This window comes from Budorcas taxicolor, chromosome 4 (genome assembly GCF_023091745.1).
Source record: "Budorcas taxicolor isolate Tak-1 chromosome 4, Takin1.1, whole genome shotgun sequence".
Lineage (NCBI taxonomy): Eukaryota > Metazoa > Chordata > Mammalia > Artiodactyla > Bovidae > Budorcas > Budorcas taxicolor.
Genome location: NC_068913.1, coordinates 50,399,321 through 50,421,386, shown reverse-complemented (window position 1 = coordinate 50,421,386; position 22,066 = coordinate 50,399,321). Strand labels below are relative to the sequence as shown.

Sequence of the window (22,066 nt, the reverse complement as noted above, 5' to 3'; positions counted from 1 at the left end):
TCTAGTCCATTGATCTATTGTTTCTGTTTTTGTACCAGTACCATATTGTTTGGTTACTGTAGCTTTATAGTATAATCTAAAGTCTTGAAGGCTTATGCCTCCCTTTGTTGTTTTTTCTTAGGATTGCTTTGGTAAGTCTGGGTATTCTGTGGTTCCATATAAATGTTAGGGTTATTTGTTCTAGTTCTATAAAAAATATGTCCTGTCTTGGTATGGATTACATTATATCTGTAGATTGCCTTGGGTTGTATGTCCCTTTTGACAGTATTGTTGCAATCCAAGAGTGTGAGCTTTGAATCATCTTCAGTTTCCTTTATCAATGCTTTATAGTTTTTACAGTATGGGTCTTCCACTTCCTTGTTGAAGTTTATTCCTAGGTTTTTTTTTTTTCCACAATTTTATATGCATGTGTGTTTTAACTTTCACTTTCTGATATTTCATTTTTAGTGCATAGAAGTGTACTAGATGCTGTATTTTAATCTTGTATTTTGCAACCTCGATGATTCATTCATCAGTTCTACTAGTTTTTGTGTGGAGATTCTAGGATCCTCTGTATACATTATTATGTCATCTGCCAACAGTGACAGTTTTACTTCTTCCTTTTCAATTTGAATTCCTTTTTTGTTTTGTTTTTCTTCTCTGATTGCTGTGGCTAGGACTTCCAATACTGTGTTGAATAGTAGCAGTGAGACATCTTTGTATTATTTGTGAGTTTAGCAGGAAGACTTCAGCTTTTTACCGTTGAGTATTATATTGGCTGTGGGTTTGTCATAAATGGTCTTTATTGTGTTGAGATATGGCCTCTCTCTTTCCACTTTGGTTAGCATTTTGTCATGAATGGATGCTGATTTTTGTGAAATGCTTTTCCTGTATCTGTTGAGATAATCATGTGGTTTCGGTCTCTTTTTTTGTTATTGTTGTGTATCACATTGACTGATTTGCATAGTTGAGCCATTCTTGTGACCCTGGAATAAATACAGTTTGATTATGTTGTGTGATCCTTTTTATGTGTTGTTGGATTCAGTTTGCTAATATTTTATTGAGTTTTGCATCTCTATTCATCAAAGATACTGGCCTATAATTTTATATTTTTTAATAGTGTCTTTGGCTTTTTTATCGGGATGATGGTGACCTCAGTGACTTAATTTTTTGGAATAGTTTTGAGAAAGATAGTCACAAGTTCTTATTTATATGTTTCATAGAATTCTCCAATGAAGGCATCCAGTCCTAGACTTTTGTTTGCAGGGAGTTTGTTCACAGATTCTATTTCACTTTTAGTGATTGCTCTGTTCACATTATCTGTTTTCTTTGTGACCCACTGTTGGCAGACCATATGTTTCTAGAACCTTTTCCCTTCTTCTAGGTTGTTCAGTTTATTGGCATGTAACTGTTCATAGTATTCTCTTATGATATTTTATATATCTGTGGTATTAGTTGATTTTTCTCCTCTTTCATTTCTTATTTTGTTTATTTGGGTTCTCTCTTGGTGAGTCTAGCTAGAGATTTGTCAATTTTGCTTATTTTTTAAAAAGCAGCTCTTGATTTTATTGATCATTTCTGCTTTTTTCAAAATTCATTTCTCTCTGCTCTTTATTATTTCCTTCCTTCTGCTGAGTTTGGACTTTGTTTTCTAATTCTCTGAAGTGATGGTTATTTGTCATTTTTCTTGTTTCTTGAGGAAGGCTTGTATCACTGTGAACTTCCCTCTTAGAATTACTTTCAATGCATCCCATAGATTTTGTAAAGTGTTTTCATTTTCATTTTTTTAAGGTATTTTCTGGTTTATTCTTTGATTTTGTCATTGACCCTTTGTTTCTTAGTAGTATGTTGTTTAGTCTCTGTGTGTTTGTTGTTTCTTCAGTTTTTCCCCCCCTGTGGTTGATTTCTAATTTCATACCTTTGTGATCAGAAAAGTTGGTTGAAATAATTTCTATCCTTTTAAATTTGTTGAGGCTTGCTTTGTGACCATGTGTGTGATCTATTCTAAAGAATGTTTTATACATCCTTAAGAAGAATGTATATTCTCCTTTTGTTTTTGGATGTTGTGTCCTGGACATATCAATGAAATACATGTCTGTGTCATTTAGAACCTCTGTTGCCTTATTGATTTTCTGTCTGTCCATTGATGTCAGTGGAGTGTTAGTGTCCTGCTGTTATTGTATTATGGTTGGTCTTTCCCTTTATGTCTGTTAGTATTTGCCTTATAAATTTAGGTGCTCTGTACTGGGTGTATATATGCCAAGAAGTATACTGTGTCCTTTTCTTGTGTTGATCCCTTTATCAGTCTATAGTACCCTTCCTTGTCTGTCTTTATAGCCTTTGTTTTAAAGTTTGTTTTGTCTGATACTAGTATCGCTACTCCTGTTTTCATTTTGTTTCCATTGTTGAGATTTTTTTCCCCTAATAATAAATCTTTTTCTAAGAATACCTTTAATATTAAATTTTTTCCAACTCCACTTTAGTTGAATCTCAGAGATTTCAGTGTTGATTTTCCATTTGCATGTAGTTAAATATTTAAAGAAAATTTCCTCTGAGAGCCTTTGGGGTCCCTTGATTATTTGGAAGTGTGTTGTTTGATTTCAAAACGTTTGGGAAATTTATAGGTTTTTTTCTATTACTGATTCTTAGTTTGATTCTATTATGATCAATTGAGTGTATGATTTCATTTCTTTTAAATTTAAAATGTTTGTTTTGTGACCTAGGACGTGCTTTGTTTTGATTAATGTTCCATGTGTAGTTGAACAGAATGTATATTTTGTTTCTATTGGGTGGAATGCTCTGTTGATGTTACTAGATTCCCTTGGTATATAGTGGTCATTTTTCTGTTCCTCGTTGATTTAATCTAGTCCATCTCAGTTGTTGAGGGAGAGGTATTTACTCTTACCTCTGGTTAGATACTGATTGGAAGGTAGGCAGTAAATATAACACCTGAAATACCTTTCTGGAAGGGAAAAAAAAGGTCAGTTTTCTGTAAATCCTTGTTTTAAAATCCCAATACCATATCAAGAGCACATGGTTAGAAAGTCAGGGGAAGGGAAAAGGAAAAAAAAAAAAAGACTGTCCAAAGGAAAGATAATACACTATCTTATTTATATGTTTAGGCCCTGAGCAATTTTTTGGTGCTAGCTGAAGAAAGGGGTAAGACTTTGGAAGGGAAAAACCAATCCCCATTTAATAGTAAGGTTTTCCTCCACCCTAAAGTGAGAGCCAGAACAAAAATAAGGCATTTGATAATAAATTTTCCTGAAGCTTTGAAGAACAGGAAAGATCAGCGTACCCTGAGAAGTGCTTTGGACTTAAAGTATAAAGATTTCACCCAAAGGGGTTTACTTAAGTGTGAGGCTTATTTTGTGCATAGTTCAAGCAGTAGTATTCATTGAGGATCGGTTAGAAACATGTAAATTTCACATTTATGTGTTTTGGTGGTTTTTTTTTTGGTGGTGGTGGTGGGGTAATACCAAACTTTAGATTATGTTTCTCAAGGCCTTTTCCCCTTCATTTTAAAAAGAAAAAAAGAGATTAGTAACTAAGACCCCATTTATGAAAATAATATTACCAATATTTACATGTTTTTGGTGGTTTACAAAACATTCCTAATGCATATTATCTCATTTGATCCGTATAGTCCTGTGAGATTGTAACACAGGTTCTGTATTCTTTAATTTTGGAATCTCAAAAAGGTTAAGTGATTGTTTCCTCAGGTCATAAAATTGGGTAGAAAAAAATTTAGATATTCTCATTCCTAATTAGCCTTCTTTCTATGATACTCTGCCTTTGAAAGGAAAAAATCTGTTTCCTTGAATAGAATTGACTTTACTTAAAGTATATTTTATTTATACTTTATATTTTATAGATTTTAAATGTACTCCAATGATCATGTATTATAATATTTAATTTTACAAAAGAATACATTTCAGAGATTATTAGAAAGGTTTAATAATTTTCAGACATTGACCTCATCCTGAATTTTCTCTTCCATGAACTTGTTTTTAGATATCCTTCAATTATTTGCCCATAGATAACTATGACTTCTTATATGTTTTTACCTTTATGTGTTGATTGCAAATTATTTTTATTCTTTTTCTGATTTTATTTTTATATTAGAACAAGTTAGAAAATGTATATGTTAGTATTTGTGAAGCTTCTCTTGTAATTTGTTTGGTTCAGTAATTACTTTCCCCTATAGTAGAAGCAGATATTTTAAATTATTAAAATTTGTTATCTATGATTGGTGTTATATATTGTGAGATAACTTTTTAAAAGTAAATTTTACGATCTGTTTAGTTGTATTTTGGTTATTATATGTTAAAATCTTATGCCTTTTAAACCCGTGTTATTTTGTTGTCTGTTCTGTCAGTTTTACTTTTATGCAAATGCCACATTACCTATGAAAAGTTTTGCTTTATAATTTCAATTATATTTTCATATATTCAGATATTTCATATTTTGATATAATTATGTTTTCAATTATATCACATTATTGAAATCACTGTGTATGTATTAAACATTTTTCTTGAAAACGATTTTTCTTGTCGACCTGTTTTGTCATCAGATTCATGATGTAAACTTAAATATGATTAAAATATGTCAAATAAAAACAAATCAGTGAAAATCAGCATGTGTATGTAGATGTCATTGTTGAAGTTTAGGTGGAGTTTTTGACTTTTTCCTCTTTATGTCTTTTCTAAGATTTCTTTAGTGAAAGTTTTTTTCTTATTGAGGAGTGAGGGACTTGTAAAACAACCCTATCTTGGACTTAGCCATTTGTAACAAGTAAAAAACTAGTATTCTGTGATGAAGATGATGATGTTGTTTTTATTATGATGGTGGTGATGATACCTTCAGTAATTGGACAGTAGATCTCATTATTGATTGGACAAGTTAATTTTATCAGTATTGTAACCCTGCAGCATCCATATTGTTCAGTGTTTTGTGATGGTTGTTTGTTTTGTCTTAATTTAAGTTTGTTATTGAGCTCAGTATTCTCTAGGAACTGTGTTTTTAGCAGAACAAGTTAAAATGTAGTTGTTGTAATAAGCCCTGATCTTACAATACTGTTTATTTTAATTTGAAGATAAACTTTTTGTTGGATGGAGTCTACAATGACAGCTTTCCTCTCCAAAGTATTATTCATCAGTGTGCTGGATAACTCTTTATAAATCATAGCTTTATATGTTGCTATTTGCTTTTGTAAAAGACAGGCTTTAATCTGAAATTTCTAAATAATCAGGGCTCTGTAAAAAAATCTAATGCAGAGCTTTTTAGATAATATAATTGAATGACTGTGTTCTGGAAATGATGTTAGGAAGTAATATATAAATAAATAAATTAACATGTTGCCAACAGGCTGGGAACATATTTATAGCAAATATGATAGGCAAACAGTGAATATTATTATATAATTAATACACAGTGATGTAATATAAAAAGATAGGGAGTAAAAATTACATAGAGATTCCCCAAAGAAAATACAGATAGTAAAACTTACTCAGCCTTATCATTTAGAAATTCATGTCAGACCATCAATAAGAACCTTCTAGCAGCATATGAAATACTCAATACAGTGGTAATATCCAGTGCCATCCATGATTAAGTAACTCCCATAGATTATTGGGAGAATGTTTGGAGTAGTAGAGTCATTTTGAAAAGTACTTTGATAATTTTTATCAACAGGCTTAGAATTGTTACTTTGATCCATTAATTCTTTTTCATTTCTCAAGGAAATAATTATAAATATTGAACTCTGGGAAATGGTGATGGGCAGGGAGGCCTGGCGTGCTGCGATTCATGGGGTCGCAAAGAGTTGGACACGACTGAGCAACTGAACTATGAACTGTTATAATAATTATTGCATTTAGGCAGATGATTAAGTAATTTTTGATCATTTGAAATATTGGGCAGTCGTCAAGAGCTGATATTTATAAGTATTATCATATTATGGGTGAATGTTTATAACATTGTTAATAAAGAAGACATTATAAATAAATATAATTACAGATAAAAACAGGAACACAGTAACTTGTGGGTGGTTTAAAAAGTAGGGTAAGAATTTAAAGGAATATAGTAGACCTTTTATTTTAAACACAAATAAGATTTTAAGTATTTTAGGAACATCTGAAGGTTGCTTGAAATTTCTCTGAGGCACTTATCTGCGTTGTGCTCTTTGCAAAGTTGGCGTATAGGAGGGAGTCACTTTCATCAGTGTAGCCAGCTGCCCAGTCCCTGTATGTCAATTTTTGCTTTTTCTGCTCTTTTTTACATAAATATCCAGGGGGGGAGGAAATATGCTATTTTAATGCTGCTTGAGAATTTGAGGATTCATAAATTTCTCAGACATATTCATGTATATTCCAATAATCCACTTGGCAGTTGTGACCTCTGTGTTCTAGGGTTATATAATTACCCCTTTTGAAATAGTTTCCTGATTTTCAAAAATTCTTTCAAGAGCATCATATTTTTAAAGGAAAAGGAAACCCTTTATTCAGTTATCAGTTAAGTATTCTGGCATCAAACTCTTCTTAATGAGACAGTATATTCTGTTTTTCTTGCAGTGTCTCATATGCCATTAATCCCTTTTAGAATTTGAACTTAATCTCTAGAAGTTCAGTTTGTGCCTTACTTTATTACTGTGTTTTTACTAATGTGTTTAGTCTTTTCTGTTTGAACACATGAAATACAGTTATAACTCTTGTAAGTTCTTGTTTATTGTACTGTAATCTGTGCCATTGGCTCATGTATTTTAATATTCAATAGAAAAATGCAAAAATGCAAAAAACACTTAACAGGTACAAAATACAAATACTACCTAACAAGTTTGTTTTAGAATATTATAAGCATGTTGTATTGCCTATCTCTGTAACTTTTCTAAATGTTGTTTGTATGTGTATATAGTATATTGTTTATTCATACATGTTTTACTATAAATTACCTCTGGCTGTGTGTATTCTTCTAAAATGTTTTCTTCTTCCTTAATTTTATGTTATTGAGAGACACATTGACGTGTATACTTGTCATTGGTTTTACTCTTCTGTAGTAGTAATTTGAAGGAATGTTTTTGTTTGTTCTCCAGTTGATTTCAGTTATACACCTTATCTCAGTATATATGCATTATTTCCATTTCAGTTATATATAATTTTGTTTTGTTTTTTACAGTGCTGTTACAAACATTCTTGTACATGTCTTCCAATGTACAAATCTAAGAATTTCTCTGAGTTACGTGGAATGAACTTAGTAATGGTATATTTTAGTAATGGGGTATTCATATGGAATCTTATTAGATTATCCAGGTTGATTTCCAGAGTGATTTTATCTCATTTACAATGTTTCTTTTTATATGTATATATACACGCACACACGTGTATATATATACACATATATACATGCATGTGCACATATATGCATGTATATATTTATTGTTGCAGTTAACATAATAGAAAATATCTTTCTGTCTAAATTATTCACTTTTCCTTCTTTTTAAATATTACTTATTTTAGAAAAAAATCATTAATTAGAGGATACAAATTTTTTATTAACTAGCCATCTTTTTTAAAGTTCTATTTTTCTTGACTTACCATGTACTCTTCCCATGTTTTATTTGTTATGAAAGTTATGCATGTGTAATATACTCAAATAGTTCTACAAAATTTATCATTAAAAATAGCAATCACTTGTCTTATTTCTGCCCTTTTAGTTTTCCCTGGAGGCCTCCATTTTCAGCATTTTTGCTGATTTTTTGGTATTTACCTCTATAGCTCTGAATCACCTGCCTGTATTTCCACTTGTTAATTTTTATCTTCTTTGACTTTGCACTTTGAAACATGAAAATTTAGCTTCCTTTATTGCTTCCAGCTTCCAGCACAATCCAAACCTCACATGTGTACTCTTCCCTCATCTCTTTTATCCCAAATAAATAATGTAGTGCTAACATTATTAAGAAAAGTAAATGTATCAGTTCAGTTCAGTTTCTCAGTCGTGTCCGACTCTCTGCGACCCCGTGAATTGCAGCACACCAGGCCTCCCTGTCCATCACCATCTCCTGGAGTTCAGTCAAACTCACGTCCATCAAGTCGGTGATGCCATCCAGCCATCTCATCCTCTGTCGTCCCCTTTTCCTCCTGCTCCCAATTTCTCCCAGCATCAGAGTCTTCTCCAATGAGTCAGCTCTTCGCATGAGGTGGCCAAAGTACTGGAGTTTCAGCTTTAGCATCATTTCTTCCAAAGAACACCCAGGGCTAATCTCCTTTAGAATGGACTGGTTGGATCTACTTGCAATCCAAGGGACTCTCAAGAGTATTCTCCAACACCACCCTTCAAATGCATCAATTCTTTGGCGCTCAGCTTTCTTCACAGTCCAACTCTCGCATCCATACACGACCACTGGAAAAACCATAGCCTGGACTAAATGGACCTTTGTTGGCAAAGTAATGTCTCTGCTTTTGAATATGCTATCTAGGTTGGTCCTAACTTTCCTTCCAAGGAGTAAGCGTCTTTTAATTTCATGGCTGCAATCACCATCTACAGTGATTTTGGAGCCCAGAAAGATAAAGTCTGACACTGTTTCCACTGTTTCCCCATCTATTTCCCATGAAGTGATGGGACCAGATGCCATGATCTTCATTTTCTGAATGTTGAGCTTGACGCCAACTTTTTCACTCTCCTCTTTCACCTTCATCAAGAGGCTCTTTAGTTCCTCTTCACTTTCTGCCATAAGGGTGGTGTCATCTGCATATCTGAGGTTATTGATATTTCTCCCGGCAATCTTGCTTCTAGCTTGTGCTTCTTCCAGCCCAGCGTTTCTCATGATGTACTCTGCATAGAAGTTAAATAAGCAGGGTGACAGTATACAGCCTTGGCGTACTCCTTTTCCTATTTGGAACCAGTCTGTTGTTCCATGTCCAGTTCTACCTGTTGCTTCCTTACCTGCATATAGATTTCTCAAGAGGCAGGTCAGGTGGTCTGGTATTCCCATCTCTTTCAGAATTTTCCCCAGTTTATTGTGATCCACACAGTCAAAGGCTTTGGCATAGTCAATAAAGCAGAAATAGATATTTTTCTGGAACTCTCTTGCTTTTTCCATGATCGAGTGGATGTTGGCAATTTGATCTCTGGTTTCTCTGCCTTTTCTAAAACCAGCTTGAACATCTGGAAGTTCATGGTTCATGTATTGCTGAAGCCTGGCTTGGAGAATTTTGAGCATTACTTTACCAGTGTGTGAGATAAGTGCAGTTGTGTGGTAGTTAGAGCATTCTTCAGCATTGCCTTTCTTTGGAATTGGAATGAAAACTGACCTTTTCCAGTCCTGTGGCCACTGCTGAATTTTCCAATTCTCTGGCATATTGAGTGCAGCACTTAGACAGCATCATCTTTCAGGAATGCATAGCTGAGTTATTTAGCAAACTATAATTTCTCTTCGTTTTGTTTTCTTTTAAACAGAGGAGGATGCTAATAAAAGAAGAAGCAGTAAGAATTTTGAACTCTTAGAGGGGATTTGTGTTGCAGAGGCGGCTTTGTGGAAGGAGATAATACTGGTCACTAAGGAAGCCATAGATTCCATAAATGGAAGTGGAGCAAGATGAGTAAGAATGACTAACCAGCAGAAAGTACCTCGTTGTGTTTTGATTTCCATTTCTCTAATAATTAGTAATGTTGAAGAATCTTTTCATGTGCTTGTTGGCCATCTGTATGTCTTCTTTAGAAAAAACATCAATTTAGGTATTCTGTCAATTTTTTGATTGGTTTGCATGTTTTTACAGTACTGATTTATTTGAGCTGTTTATGTATGCTGGATATTAATACCTTGTTGGTTATTGTTTCCAAATATTTTCTCCTGGTCTGTAGGTTGTCTTTTCATTTATTGATGGTCCATTTTCTGGACAAAGCTTGTAACTTTGATTAGATCCCTTTTGTTTATTTTTGCTTCTATTTATTTTGCCTTGGGAGACTGATCTAGGAAACTATTGCTATGATTTATGTCAGAGAACATCTTCCTTGTGTCCTCTCCTAGAAGCTTTACGTTGTCATGTCTACATTTAGGTCTTTAAGCCATTTTTAGTTTATTTTCAAATATGTTAGCGAATGTTCTGATTTCATTCTTTTACATGTAACTGTCCAGTTTCTCCAGCATCACTTATTGAAGGGACTATCTTTTCTCCATTGCACATTTTTCTTTCTTGTTGTAGGGTAATTGACCATAAGTGCGTGGTTTTATTTCTGGGCTACCTATCCTTTTCTACTGATCTATGTGTCTGTTTTATACCAGTATTATACTGGACTCCCAGGTGGCTCAGTGGTTGAGAGTTCTCCTGCCAATGCAGGTGACACAAGAGACAAGGGTTTGCTCCCTAGGTTGGGAATATCCCCTAGAGAAGGAAATAGCAACCGCCTCCAGTATTATTGCCTGGACAATTCCATGGATAGGGGAGCCTGGTGGGCTACAGTCCATGGGGTTGCAAGCATCAAACACGAATGAGCAGTCCTGCATACATAAACTGTTTCAGTTACTATGACCTTGTAGTGTAGTCTGAAGTCAGAGAGTATGATTCCTCCAGCTCCATTCTTCTTTCTTAAGATTGTTTGGTATTCAGGGTCTTCTGTGTTTCCATACAAAATAAAAACTTTTTTGTTTTAGTTCTGTGAAAAATGCCATTGGTGATTTCATAGAGATTGCATTGAACCTGTAGATTGCCTTGGGTAGTATAGTTTCTTTAACAGTATTGATTTTTCCAATTTAAGGATACGGTATATCTTTCCATTTGTTTGTATTGTCTTCAATTTATTTTACCAACATCTTACAGCTTTTGGAGTTTAGATCTTTTGCATCCTTAGGTAGATTTATTCCTAGGTATTTTATTCTTTTTGGTACCGTGGTAAATGGGATTGTTTCCTGATTTCCTCTTTTGATAGTTCATCATTGGTTAATACAGATTTTTGTATGTTAATTTTGTATCCTGAGACTTTACCAAATCATTGATAACCTCTTGTAGTTTTCTGGTAGCATCTTTAGGGTTTCTATGTATAGTATCATGCCATTGGCAGACAGTGACATTTTTACTTCTTCCTTTCCAGTTTGGATTCCTTTTATTTTTCTTCTCTGATTGCTATGGACAGGACCTCCAAACTATATTAAATAAAAGTCTTATTCATTTTTTGATACCTATGTCAGGTCATTCAGTTGAATCTCTTTTTCTTTAGTCTATTAAATTAGATTTTCTCAATTTAAGTAAACATGGAGTTGAGTAATATCATTTCTTTTCTGCTAAAATTACTAGTCTTATCATTTTCTTACTAAAGAGAGAATAAATATGTTAAATCCAAGTAGATCACTTTCGTTTTCTCACATATATTCTTGGTACATAAAATGATTCAACAGGTATTAGTATTAAGTGGCTAGAAAGGTAGTTCTGGCTTTCTATTCCACACTTACTAAGGTTTAATTGATAAGTGTGAGTAGTGGTCTCATATTTCAAAATGTGGCATTTTAGCACATTTTATGCATTTTAAAACTTTTACTTGTTACTTTTTTGTTAAAATTTATTAAACTTAGAATGAAAGTGAAAAGTGTTAGTTGTCCAGTTGTGTCCAACTCTTTGTGACCCCATGGACTATAGCCCACCTCTGTCCAAGGAATTCTCCAGGCAAAAAACTGGAGTAGTTAGCCATTCCCTGTCATGCAACTTGAGAAATTCAAAGTTCATCAGGATATTTATTTATAGTAATTTGGCAGAGTTTTTTGGTAACCTGTTGACATTACTTTGAATTTCTAAGAATCATAATTCATTTCTTGCTTTATCAAATCTATAATGTTTGAAATATTTTCCTCCAGAGTAAAGTTCTCATTAGGTAGGGAATGTTTGGGTAATTCTATTTCTTAAAATACAGATTTTGAAAGGGAATAGTGTTCAACAGCAAGTTTTCAGGATTTTGCAGAAGTTAGACATGATGTTTTGATACCTTTATATTTATTCAGTATTGAAATATTTAAATGTGTGTATTTTTTTAAATAGATTATCTTTCTCAAGGAATAGACCTTTCTGGAATAGAAGTGATAGAAAACGATCTACTTTTTGTTGCAAGAGCTCGACTTGAAGTGGAAAATCAAGCTAAGCGCCTACTGGAGCAGGGTGTGGAGACTCAGGTAATAAAAATAATATTACTTTTTTAATGTGAAAAATGTCATAATATAGATGAACATTTGATTACGTGTTTAAAATAATGTCTGTTCCTATTACTAAGGAACTATGTCTATGATTTTAATTTGAGAGTAGGCATAATGTAAGTACAAGAAAAATTTAAAAAATACCTTTATTTAATTCTACTTAAAATAGATTCTAAGATTTCTAATGTGTATTATTCAGTTCAGTTCAGTTCAGTCGCTCAGTCGTGTCCGACTCTTTGTGACCCCATGAATCGGCAGCACGCCAGGCCTCCCTGTCCATCACCATCTCCCGGAGTTCACTCAGACTCATGTCCATCGAGTCCGTGATGCCATCCAGCCATCTCATCCTTGGTCGTCCCCTTCTCCTCCTGCCCCCAATCCCTCCCAGCATCAGAGTCTTTTCCAGTGAGTCAACTCTTCACATGAGGTGGCCAAAGTACTGGAGCTTCAGCTTTAGCATCATTCCTTCCAAAGAAATCCCAGGGCTGATCTCCTTCAGAATGGACTGGTTGGATCTCCTTGCAGTCCAAGGGACTCTCAAGAGTCTTCTCCAACACCACAGTTCAAAAGCATCAATTCTTCGGCTCTCAGCCTTCTTCACATATTGTAAATATCATATGTATATGTAGATAGATGGTTAATAGATGTTAAGTAGGCTCCCTTTGTCCAAGTCGCTGGTACTTATTTAAGCTTTTCAACAACCCAGTTAGGATGGTATTATTGCTATTTCCATTTTATAAAGGGGGAAACTGAAAGCTTAATAATTGGTCAAAGGTCATACATCTAGTAAACGGTTTAGTTTGTCTGCCGGGGTCCAGCCCCCACAGGATCCAGGGGAATCCTCAAGAGAAATGGCGTTGGTGAATGAATGAATGAATGAGAGAGGAATAGAGGAGAGAAAGAGGCTGATGTTCCTTTGTTTACACAGAGAGCCAATAAAGCCCCAAGACAAGGAGCTTGCTCTTTTCTCGGAGGCCACAGGTACCCTCCTGGTCTCCCGAGGGAGTGAAGATGCAGAACGTCCTCCCGTTCAGGTCTTAGAAACCCCGGCAGATAAGTGAACGCAGAGAGCCGCTATGCTCCAAGGGATCAGCCTGAAAAAGAGAGTAAGGGAGAGAAAGAAAAAAAAAAGGACACGGGGTGACCAAGCTTCTTCGAGCGAGGCCCATAACTTTATTTTCAAATGGAACTTTTATACCTTAATTTGTACATAGAGGGAAATGAAAGGTGCAAGGTCATACAGAGTCAGCCCAAACATTCCAGCAGTTTTGCCATTATCGAAACCAGGATTTTTTCTGCATACCTTTCCCACAAACGATGTTGTGTACATTATCTTCTGGCCTTGGAGGCCTGTGTACATTTATGACCCTCTTTTGATAAAGGCTGCTCAACCAGAAAAATTATTTTCCCTCAAAGTGTTTTTTCTTTATATTTCTAATCTATGTCAGCCTCAGAAAATGCTAAACAGAGTTACATTTCTCATGGAGCAGAGGTGCAGTGAGTTACAAGAAAGAACCAATTAGCTCAAAGGTCTGATGTGGTTAATTCCAAGGCTACACTTGTTTTTCTTACATTCCAACTATGTTAACTAATGCACTCCCAGGTGCACAGTGGATAAGAGATATGGGAACTTACCAACAAGCATTGGCCCAATAATGAAATCTTACACCAGCAGTACTCTGATGCTGCTGCTGCTGCTAAGTCGCTTTAGTTGTGTCCGACTCTGCGACCCCAGCAGGCTCCCCCGTCCCTGGGATTCTCCAGGCAAGAACACTGGAGTGGGTTGCCATTTCCTTCTCCAGTGCATGAAAGTGAAAAGTGAAAGTGAAGTCGCTCAGTGGTAATAGTTTTTAACTCTTTGAAAGGCTCTATGTTTTAGGCTTCCGGTGCCTCTCACAGTTGGGAGGCTGTGAATAATCATATGCGTAGCTGCAAGAGTCTGCATAAACCTGTCAGACAAGCTAGAATGCTAACAGAGGGCATTTGATTTGAAATATTCCTCTCATGTCCAGGAGACTTATTAGCTAGAGCCCTAAGTTGATTTTTTCAGAGAAAGGTGGTCGGGGATAGCCCCCTGTTAATGTCAGGAGAGCTGGTGAAAGGCACAAAATAGTAAGACGGACAGATTCTGGTTTTAGGGTAGATGCTCGAGCTGGTCCAGGGAGTCCCTTGAATTCTGATCTGCCTTTGCCCGTCAGATCTTCTCTGCATGACCTTTGTCATGGGTGGGATCTCCCGTGGTGGCTCCTGGCATTTGTCACTCTTAATAATCACGGTGCCATAAATTTTTTTAGAAATTTCTCAAGATTTCTCCTAAGATACCATTTTCCTGATGCTTAATTTTCTGAATTAGAAGAGCCTAATGGTATTGATATAATAGAATCAGGAAATTAAATATAAATCTCAGTTCTATATTTGCATTGCACCCAGATAGTTGCTCCATTTGTACTGGACCCAAATTTTTAATTCATATTCTTTAAACCAAAAATTTTATTTTGAAAAATAAAACTTTTATTTTATTTTGCACAATAAAACTTTTATTTTATTTTGCACAAAATAGAAATGCACAGAAGTTTAATTTAGTGCATTTGTATTGGAAGGAAATAATTTTATACTCAGTTCTTCAGTCTCTAAATCAGGAAATATTTGATTTCTGATACTTAGCTGTTGTAGTTATAAATAACTGAATGTCAGTTATGTTTAAATGAACTTTTAAAGTTGATTATCATATATATATAATGAAAAGTGAACAAATCGTAGACATACATATAGAATGAAATACTTCAAAGTTAGCACACTTGTCAAATCAAAACACAGGTCAAGATATGGGACATTACCAGCACTCCTGGTGTCTCTTCACTCTCACTCACAATCACTACTCTCTCCTTTCCCACAGATAACTTTGATTCTAACTTCTAACCTGGAGTTAAGTTTTGTCTGTCACCAATTATGTGTTAACTCTTGGTCTCACTATGAAGGTAAAATGCTCATATTGTTGAAAAATACTTGTCTACATCAAATAAGAGAGGATACCTCATTCTTAAAGAAATATTCAAGGAATTCCAAGTCAGTTTTGAATTAACATGAATATTTCTATAGAAAATTGGTGCTGACCCAGCTCATTTAGTTACAACAAAGGAAGTAACATTTCAGAGAGGGCAGTGTCACAGAATTTTTGTGTTCCTCTAATGTTCCTAATATCACTACATCAGAGATTAAACCTTTATTTATATGTACTGTTTAACATTTTTTACCTGTGAAGTTTTTATTGCTATGTATATATGTATATGTATGCATGTCTTTGGGTCTTCCCTGGTGGCTTAGACGGTAAATCGTCTGCTTGCAATGCGGGAGACCCGGGTTCGATTCCTGGGTTGGGAAGATCCCCTGGAGAAGGAAATGGCAACCCACTCCAGCACTCTTGCCTGGAAAATCCCATGGATGGAGGAGCCTGATAGGCTACAGTCTATGGGGTCGCAAAGAGTCGGACACGACTGAGCGACTTCACTTCACTTCACTTCATGCATGTCTTTGATTTATGCAATTCTTAATATTTTACTATATTTTAGAGTCATGGAAAGGAAAACCAAAATGGTAGAAAGGAAATAGTATTACAGTTTGTAGAACTCAAATACTGTTTTTAATAGAGATGGGGGAAATTATCATTTAAAGGCTAATTTGTTTTATTACATTCTCATATGTTTAAAATGGGAAAATATTTTCTAGGATAGTAGTTCCTAAGCAAACTCTATTTTATGTATGTTGTTACTTTATGTCCATTTTAATCATTGTCAAATATGACTTTGCTTCAGTTTTTAAATCACATTGAAATTAAACTGATCAACTTTTAAGAAATTAATATTCCTTAAATATTGGTAGTGTTATATATGCAGATTTATGAAGTTAACCAAAAGATTAGTTAAGTGGGTAAGTATTGTTGTTTAGCCAGTTACCTATATCTAATCAATGAAATTATGAGGATAAAGAAGAAAAAATTTTTAAATGTTGTACATCTACATGGGTAGATGTGGAATGATCTGCATGGAACTAAAGAATTATAATTTTATTGTATGTTTCAGTGTGATTTGAAGGGAAATAGGTTCTGCTTAGTGGACGGGAATATTGTCTGTTTGTTAAGGCTATGCTGTGCTTAGTCTCGCAGTCATGTCCGACTCTTTGCAGCCCCGTGGACTATAGCCCTCCAGGCTCCTTTGTCCATGGGATTCTCCAGGCAAGAATACTGGAGTGGGTTGCCATGCCCTCTTCCAGGGGATCTTCCCGACCTAGGGATCAGACCCAGGTCTCCTGCATAGCAAGCAGGTTCTTTACCATCTGAGCCACCAATTATAGTTTGCTGACATTAACCATTAATATTTTAAAATTCATTTTTCTTGTTAAATTCCATAGATATAAAGTAACCTTCTGAGTATAATTTGGCCTTCTCCATAATTTTCCTAAAGGGAGAAAATGTACTGTCTTGCCAGTATTATTAGCATTCTGGTTCATTTCACAATTTTTACAACATTGCTGCAGCTGCCACCGCTAAGTCGCTTCAGTCGTGTCCAACTCTGTGTGACCCCATAGACGGCAGCCCACCAGGCTGCCCCATCCCTGGGATTCTCCAGGCAAGAACACTGGAGTGGGTTGCCATTGCCTTCTCCAATGCATGAAAGTGAAGTTACTCAGCCGTGTCCGACTCTTAGCGACCCCATGGACTGTAGCCTACCAGGCTCCTCCGTCCATGGGATTTTCCAGGCAAGAACACTGGAGTGGGTTGCCATTGCCTTCTCTGTTTATGACATTCCTCATGTGTAAATTGATATTTGTATTTACAGCATTATTTATGTCTAAATTTAGTCATGTGTGTCTGTTTCCCTCAGACCTGGGTCCTTTGGGTTATTTTCACACAGTCAGGTTTCTGGCTTAGCAGGATGAGATTATACCCTTATCAGTAACAGTGTCCCTGAGATAATGTTCTCAGGAACCAGGATGTCTTAGCAGAAAGTGCTTGTGTTTTGGAGCCTCTTTCCTTTTCCTTTTAGAAAGCAGCATGTCAGAGATGTCCTATAGCTGTCCCAGCAGGCAGTATAGGAATTCAGGGTGAAACTAACCTTTATTGAATGTTCCTTCTCTGCCAGGCTTTGTGTTAGTCACTTTACATTTGTTATCTCAACCACAGTAACAATTATGTGAGGAAGATATAATTATCCACTTTTTAAGTTAAGGAAACAAAGGCCTGGAAAGGTTAGGAAATTAACTGCAAGATGAGTCAGCTGTCAAGTAGTAGAGTCATGGTCTGGGGTCACTGCTTTTCCTCTTTCTTCAGTAGGACCAAGCAGTTTATTCTAATTATGTTAAATAATTACATTTTAAATCATCTGACAATTTGTGAAGCAATTTATATAAAAACAGTAATTTTTATAGTGTTTAAGTTTCTTTGGGAATCCTCCATGGAATGACTAATCTAAACCAACTCCTCAGAATTTTTGTTTTTCTCTGGCCAACTCTCTTTTTTCCACTTTCTAAAATGACTATTTTAGACTCTCCACTTTCCGTCAACCTTCCCCTCTCACCCCAACTAAGGCAGATGCTCTTAATTTCTACTTCACAGAGATGCCTCTCTATATCCCGTTTTTTGGATCCCGTTTTCTTGGGAAACCTATCTCCTTCGTATTTCTGTCTCTCATGTCTTCGTTCTTTTTTATTCTATTTCTTCTCCTCAGCGTTTAATTATACTCCTTTTATGCCACTCTCCTCTGTATTCTCTGCTTTTCAGTCTCACAAGCTTTCTTTAGTTTTCCACATGTGCATTTTCCTTTCTCCACTCGGGATTTCGAGTTCTTTTTATGCCTGGAACACTCTTTCTACTTCCCATTGTAACAGAAGCTGCAGGTTATATATATTGGATTCTCAAAATATATTTTCCCGTTTATAAGAAATCATTGAAATAGTTAAATTTATTTTTAATATTTATTACAAACATAGACTAAGATAACTACCGCATTTTAATATTGATGTAATACTGCATACCTGAACTGTTACTTAGTTTATGGGCTCATAACCTGAATCAAGGTGTTCAGTAAACATGTGTCATTACTTGCATTTAATAATCAACTTCTGGCATTAATTTGATTCCTCAGGAAAGTTAGTTATCTTCTTTAATTGAGTATATAGTTGGTGGCCATCATTTTTAATATCAGTTAACTGTAAAACTTAAATTTACGAAAAGAAAATTAGGGTAATTTATTTTTGTAGCATTCTTTTTCTGAAACCAAAATTTTGAAAATAAATGCAGGTAACCTCTTTTTGATCATTACTGTTTTTCCCTAGTTAATTGCTTAATTGTTCTTTATTCATTTGTAGATTTTTATAGCTTTGTAGTGTTACAAAGTCTCTACTATAGTATTATAAAATGTTTGTCTTGGAAGACATAAACTAAATAATTATTTAGATACTAAGGAACTGTGTTTTCTTCTTATAGTACAAAACTGTAAGTAAACTGGTGACCTCACAAACTCATACTATTTCTGTATGGAAAAGATGCGTGGTGATACCACTGCCACATTCTTTCTGCAGTGTTTAGGATTGATGACCCAGAGTACTTCTTCTGGTGAAGCATACCGTTATCACCACATAAGAAAGAACATTCTTCAATTTGACAGGCAGTTTTTGTTCCAAATCTGGGGCTAGGTCAACGACCATCTGCAGCTCCTCCTTGACTCCTGTTTCTCTTTTTTACTGATCCTGAAAATCTTCTGTTGAAAGAAGCCAGACAAAGAAGAAGAGAACCTTATGGTATTTTCAGGATTGCATCAGACTCCGTTACCTCAAGCTGTAACTAGCTTTCAAAATAGGTGACAGCGATTTTGATCTGGATGAGTTTCTACATCACCATAGATACCAGGCCCCCACAGCGAAATGATGACATTTTAATTAGAAAGATGGCTTTAGCTTGTGAATTACAAGCTTTTCCGGTAAACAAGTACAGGGCTTTCTAGAGGTTCTAGGGTGGAAGGGGATCATGTGCTTACTTATCTTTAAGATTATCAGGAAGAGAGTCTCTCAGGTCTATGCCAGGCTGGAATCTCCCCTGTGGTAATTGTTGCCAGTACTAGGAGGTAAACATCCACAGTCTGCCTTTTCCCTGAGTCAGAAAGGCTCCTTGGTCAGGTCCACACAAAGTACTGGTGCTTATCAGTGGTCAGCTAAAAGTACCATGACAGCATGATCCAGACAAAATCTCAGAGGACAGTGTGGAATTGAAGTTCACTAAATAAATGTCTGCATAGCATCCAGTAACTGACAGTGACGTTATGAACCCTTTTAACTTACATTGTTAAAGATTCTGAATTGTTTCCAGCACAGCTGTTGCTGCTGCCTAGTCACTTCAGTTGTGTCCAACTGTGTGTGACTCCATGGACTGCAGCCTGCCAGGGTCCTCTGTCCATGGAATTCTCTAGGCAAGAGTACTAAAGTGGGCTGTCATCCCCTTCTCCAGGGGCTCTTCCCAACCCAGGGATCAAACCCACGTCTCCCACATTGCAGGCAGATTCTTTACCATCTGAGCCACCAGAGAATCCCAAGAAGGCTGGAGTGGGTAGCCTATCCCTTCTCCAGAGGATCTTCCCAGCTCAGGAATCGAACCAGAGTCTCCTGTATTGAAGGTGGATTCTTTACCAGCTGGTTACCAAGGAAGCCCCTTCTAGCACAGAGAGGGTACCAATTCAGATGTATTGTGTTGAAGGTTTATGGAGGTTAAGCATTTTTCTAAGCTACAAAAGGAACTTTTTGGCAAAGTTGAACTCATTGATTACTTTCGTAATTAGTTATGGGAGTTCAGTTTGCAACAGATTTTTGTTTTTAATGATCCGTTTCTTCTCTGCGTGCCCAACAAACACCATAGTTGACTCAGTGTCAGTTGAGTTAAGTTGAATACCTGCTTTAAGAGAGCTAGCTTTCCTACTGTTAGTTGCTGGTTTTTCTGGCTGGTCACATGAATTCTAGAATAGATCTCATTATTTAAATTTACAGAAGCTCCTTTTGTGTATTTGGTCCCAGTGTTTTTGCTATTTACTAAATATAAAGTTCCAGTAATTTTTCAAAAATGTATGAAGCATTTTTCTTGACACCCAATAAACAATTTGAGGGAACGGGCGAGATGGGTGAAGGGGGCCAAAATCTTCTAGTTATAAAATAAACAAGTCATGAGGATATAATATACAGCATGGCCCTATGGTTAATACTATGTTGTATATTTGAAAGTTGTTAAGATCTTAAATGGTGAGATCTTGTGGTGAGATCTTTCTCACCACAAGAAAAAGCATTTTTGTAACTATGTATGGTAACATGTTAACTAGACTTATTGTGGTAATCATTTTGCAATATATACAAGTATCAAATTATGTTATATACATGAGACTAATATATGTTAATTATATATCAGATTTAAAAATATATAAAAGATAATTACAGTAAGAGCTCTTCAAGTTACACAGATCCAAAGATTTCATTTATTTTCTTTATTTTACCAGCCACAATGGATAATTTGCCACCCACTCTCATCTGTTTGCTCCTATCACTCTAAGCTCTCCTTAGGTTTTAAACTGAGCATCTAAATGTTTTCCCTAAAGCTTAATAAATCTTGTTTAGTGTATATTTGCTATTCTATCCTTAAATTTGAGTGGACACTAACTTGAACTCTTAACCTTCTAAATCAAGGGTTGGGGAAAAAAATGGAAGAACAGTATACAGCAGCGACCACATTTGGCCTGTGCGGCCGCCAAAACATGAACTGTTTACTGTCTTGCCCTTTAAGGACCCTAAGTGTGTGCTGATCCCTGCTTTAAATGATTGTATGATCTTCATGCTGGGTGCTTTGTCATGTTCTGTCCTTACATCCTTTCTTCCAGCTCTGTTTCCTCTTTTACAATATTTTAATTATCACATGGTATTTCTCTGTTTTTGTTTTATGCCAGATGTAAAGTAGTAGTATTTTTCTTGTTTTTATATTTTTCAGTCATGTTCTTTTCTTATTCTTGGGTATAATCTCTTGTCATGAACAGCCCACAGTAACATTGGTTGCTTTGTTATTTTATTGCTATTTTGCAGTGTAGATTCACATCTAACTAACTGCTTTCAGCCTTAAGGTCTTTTGGTGTTACTGCTTTCCATAGTTTTTCAGTTCACTGAACTGTGAATAATTTTTTTCAATAACTGCATGAATTTTTATTGTATTTCAGACAGAGTTCTGTCGCTACTCTTTGCTTAAAATTTGGTAATCACTCTTTATGTGTAATTGTCTATTCTTCAAAAATTCAGAATTTTTGTACTTGGATAACTCTATTTTATTTTACTCAATTTAAACAATCTTATGCTGACTTTTTATTAGAGTAGTAAATACTAAAGTTTTTATTTTGTAGTTTGGAAACTACAAAGAACCAGAACCAGATAACCATTTTGCATCACTGTGGATTAATTTGCATTGTCTATAGTTTTATATAATTGGAGGCATACAGTGTCTTCTTTCTTGTGTCTGGTTCTGTCCATTCAGTATTATTATTTTGAGATTGATTCCTGTTGTGTATATTGATAGTTTTGTGTTATTTTTGTTGCTGATTAAAATTGCATTGTATTTAAGATCATGGCATCTGGTACCATCACTTCATGGGAAATAGATGGGGAAACAGTGGAAACAATGTCAGATTTTATTTTTAGGGGGGCTCAAAAATCACTGCAGATGGTGATTGCAGCCATGAAATTAAAAGACGCTTACTCCTTGGAAGGAAAGTTAGGACCAACCTAGATAGCATATTCAAAAGCAGAGACATTACTTTGCCAACAAAGGTCCGTCTAGTCAAGGCTCTGGTTTTTCCAGTGGTCATGTATGGATATGAGAGTTGGACTGTGGAGAAA

General features: G+C 35.4%; 1 protein-coding gene across 1 annotated transcript in view; it reads left to right on the top strand.

Annotated features, from left to right (window-relative positions):
- Positions 1–22,066, top strand: part of COG5 (component of oligomeric golgi complex 5) — a 270,198-nt gene that overhangs the window by 109,961 nt on the left and 138,171 nt on the right. The window contains exon 7 of the mRNA XM_052638342.1: positions 12,003–12,133. Coding sequence (XP_052494302.1) covers positions 12,003–12,133 — 131 coding nt within the window. The remainder of the gene's footprint in view (positions 1–12,002; positions 12,134–22,066) is intronic.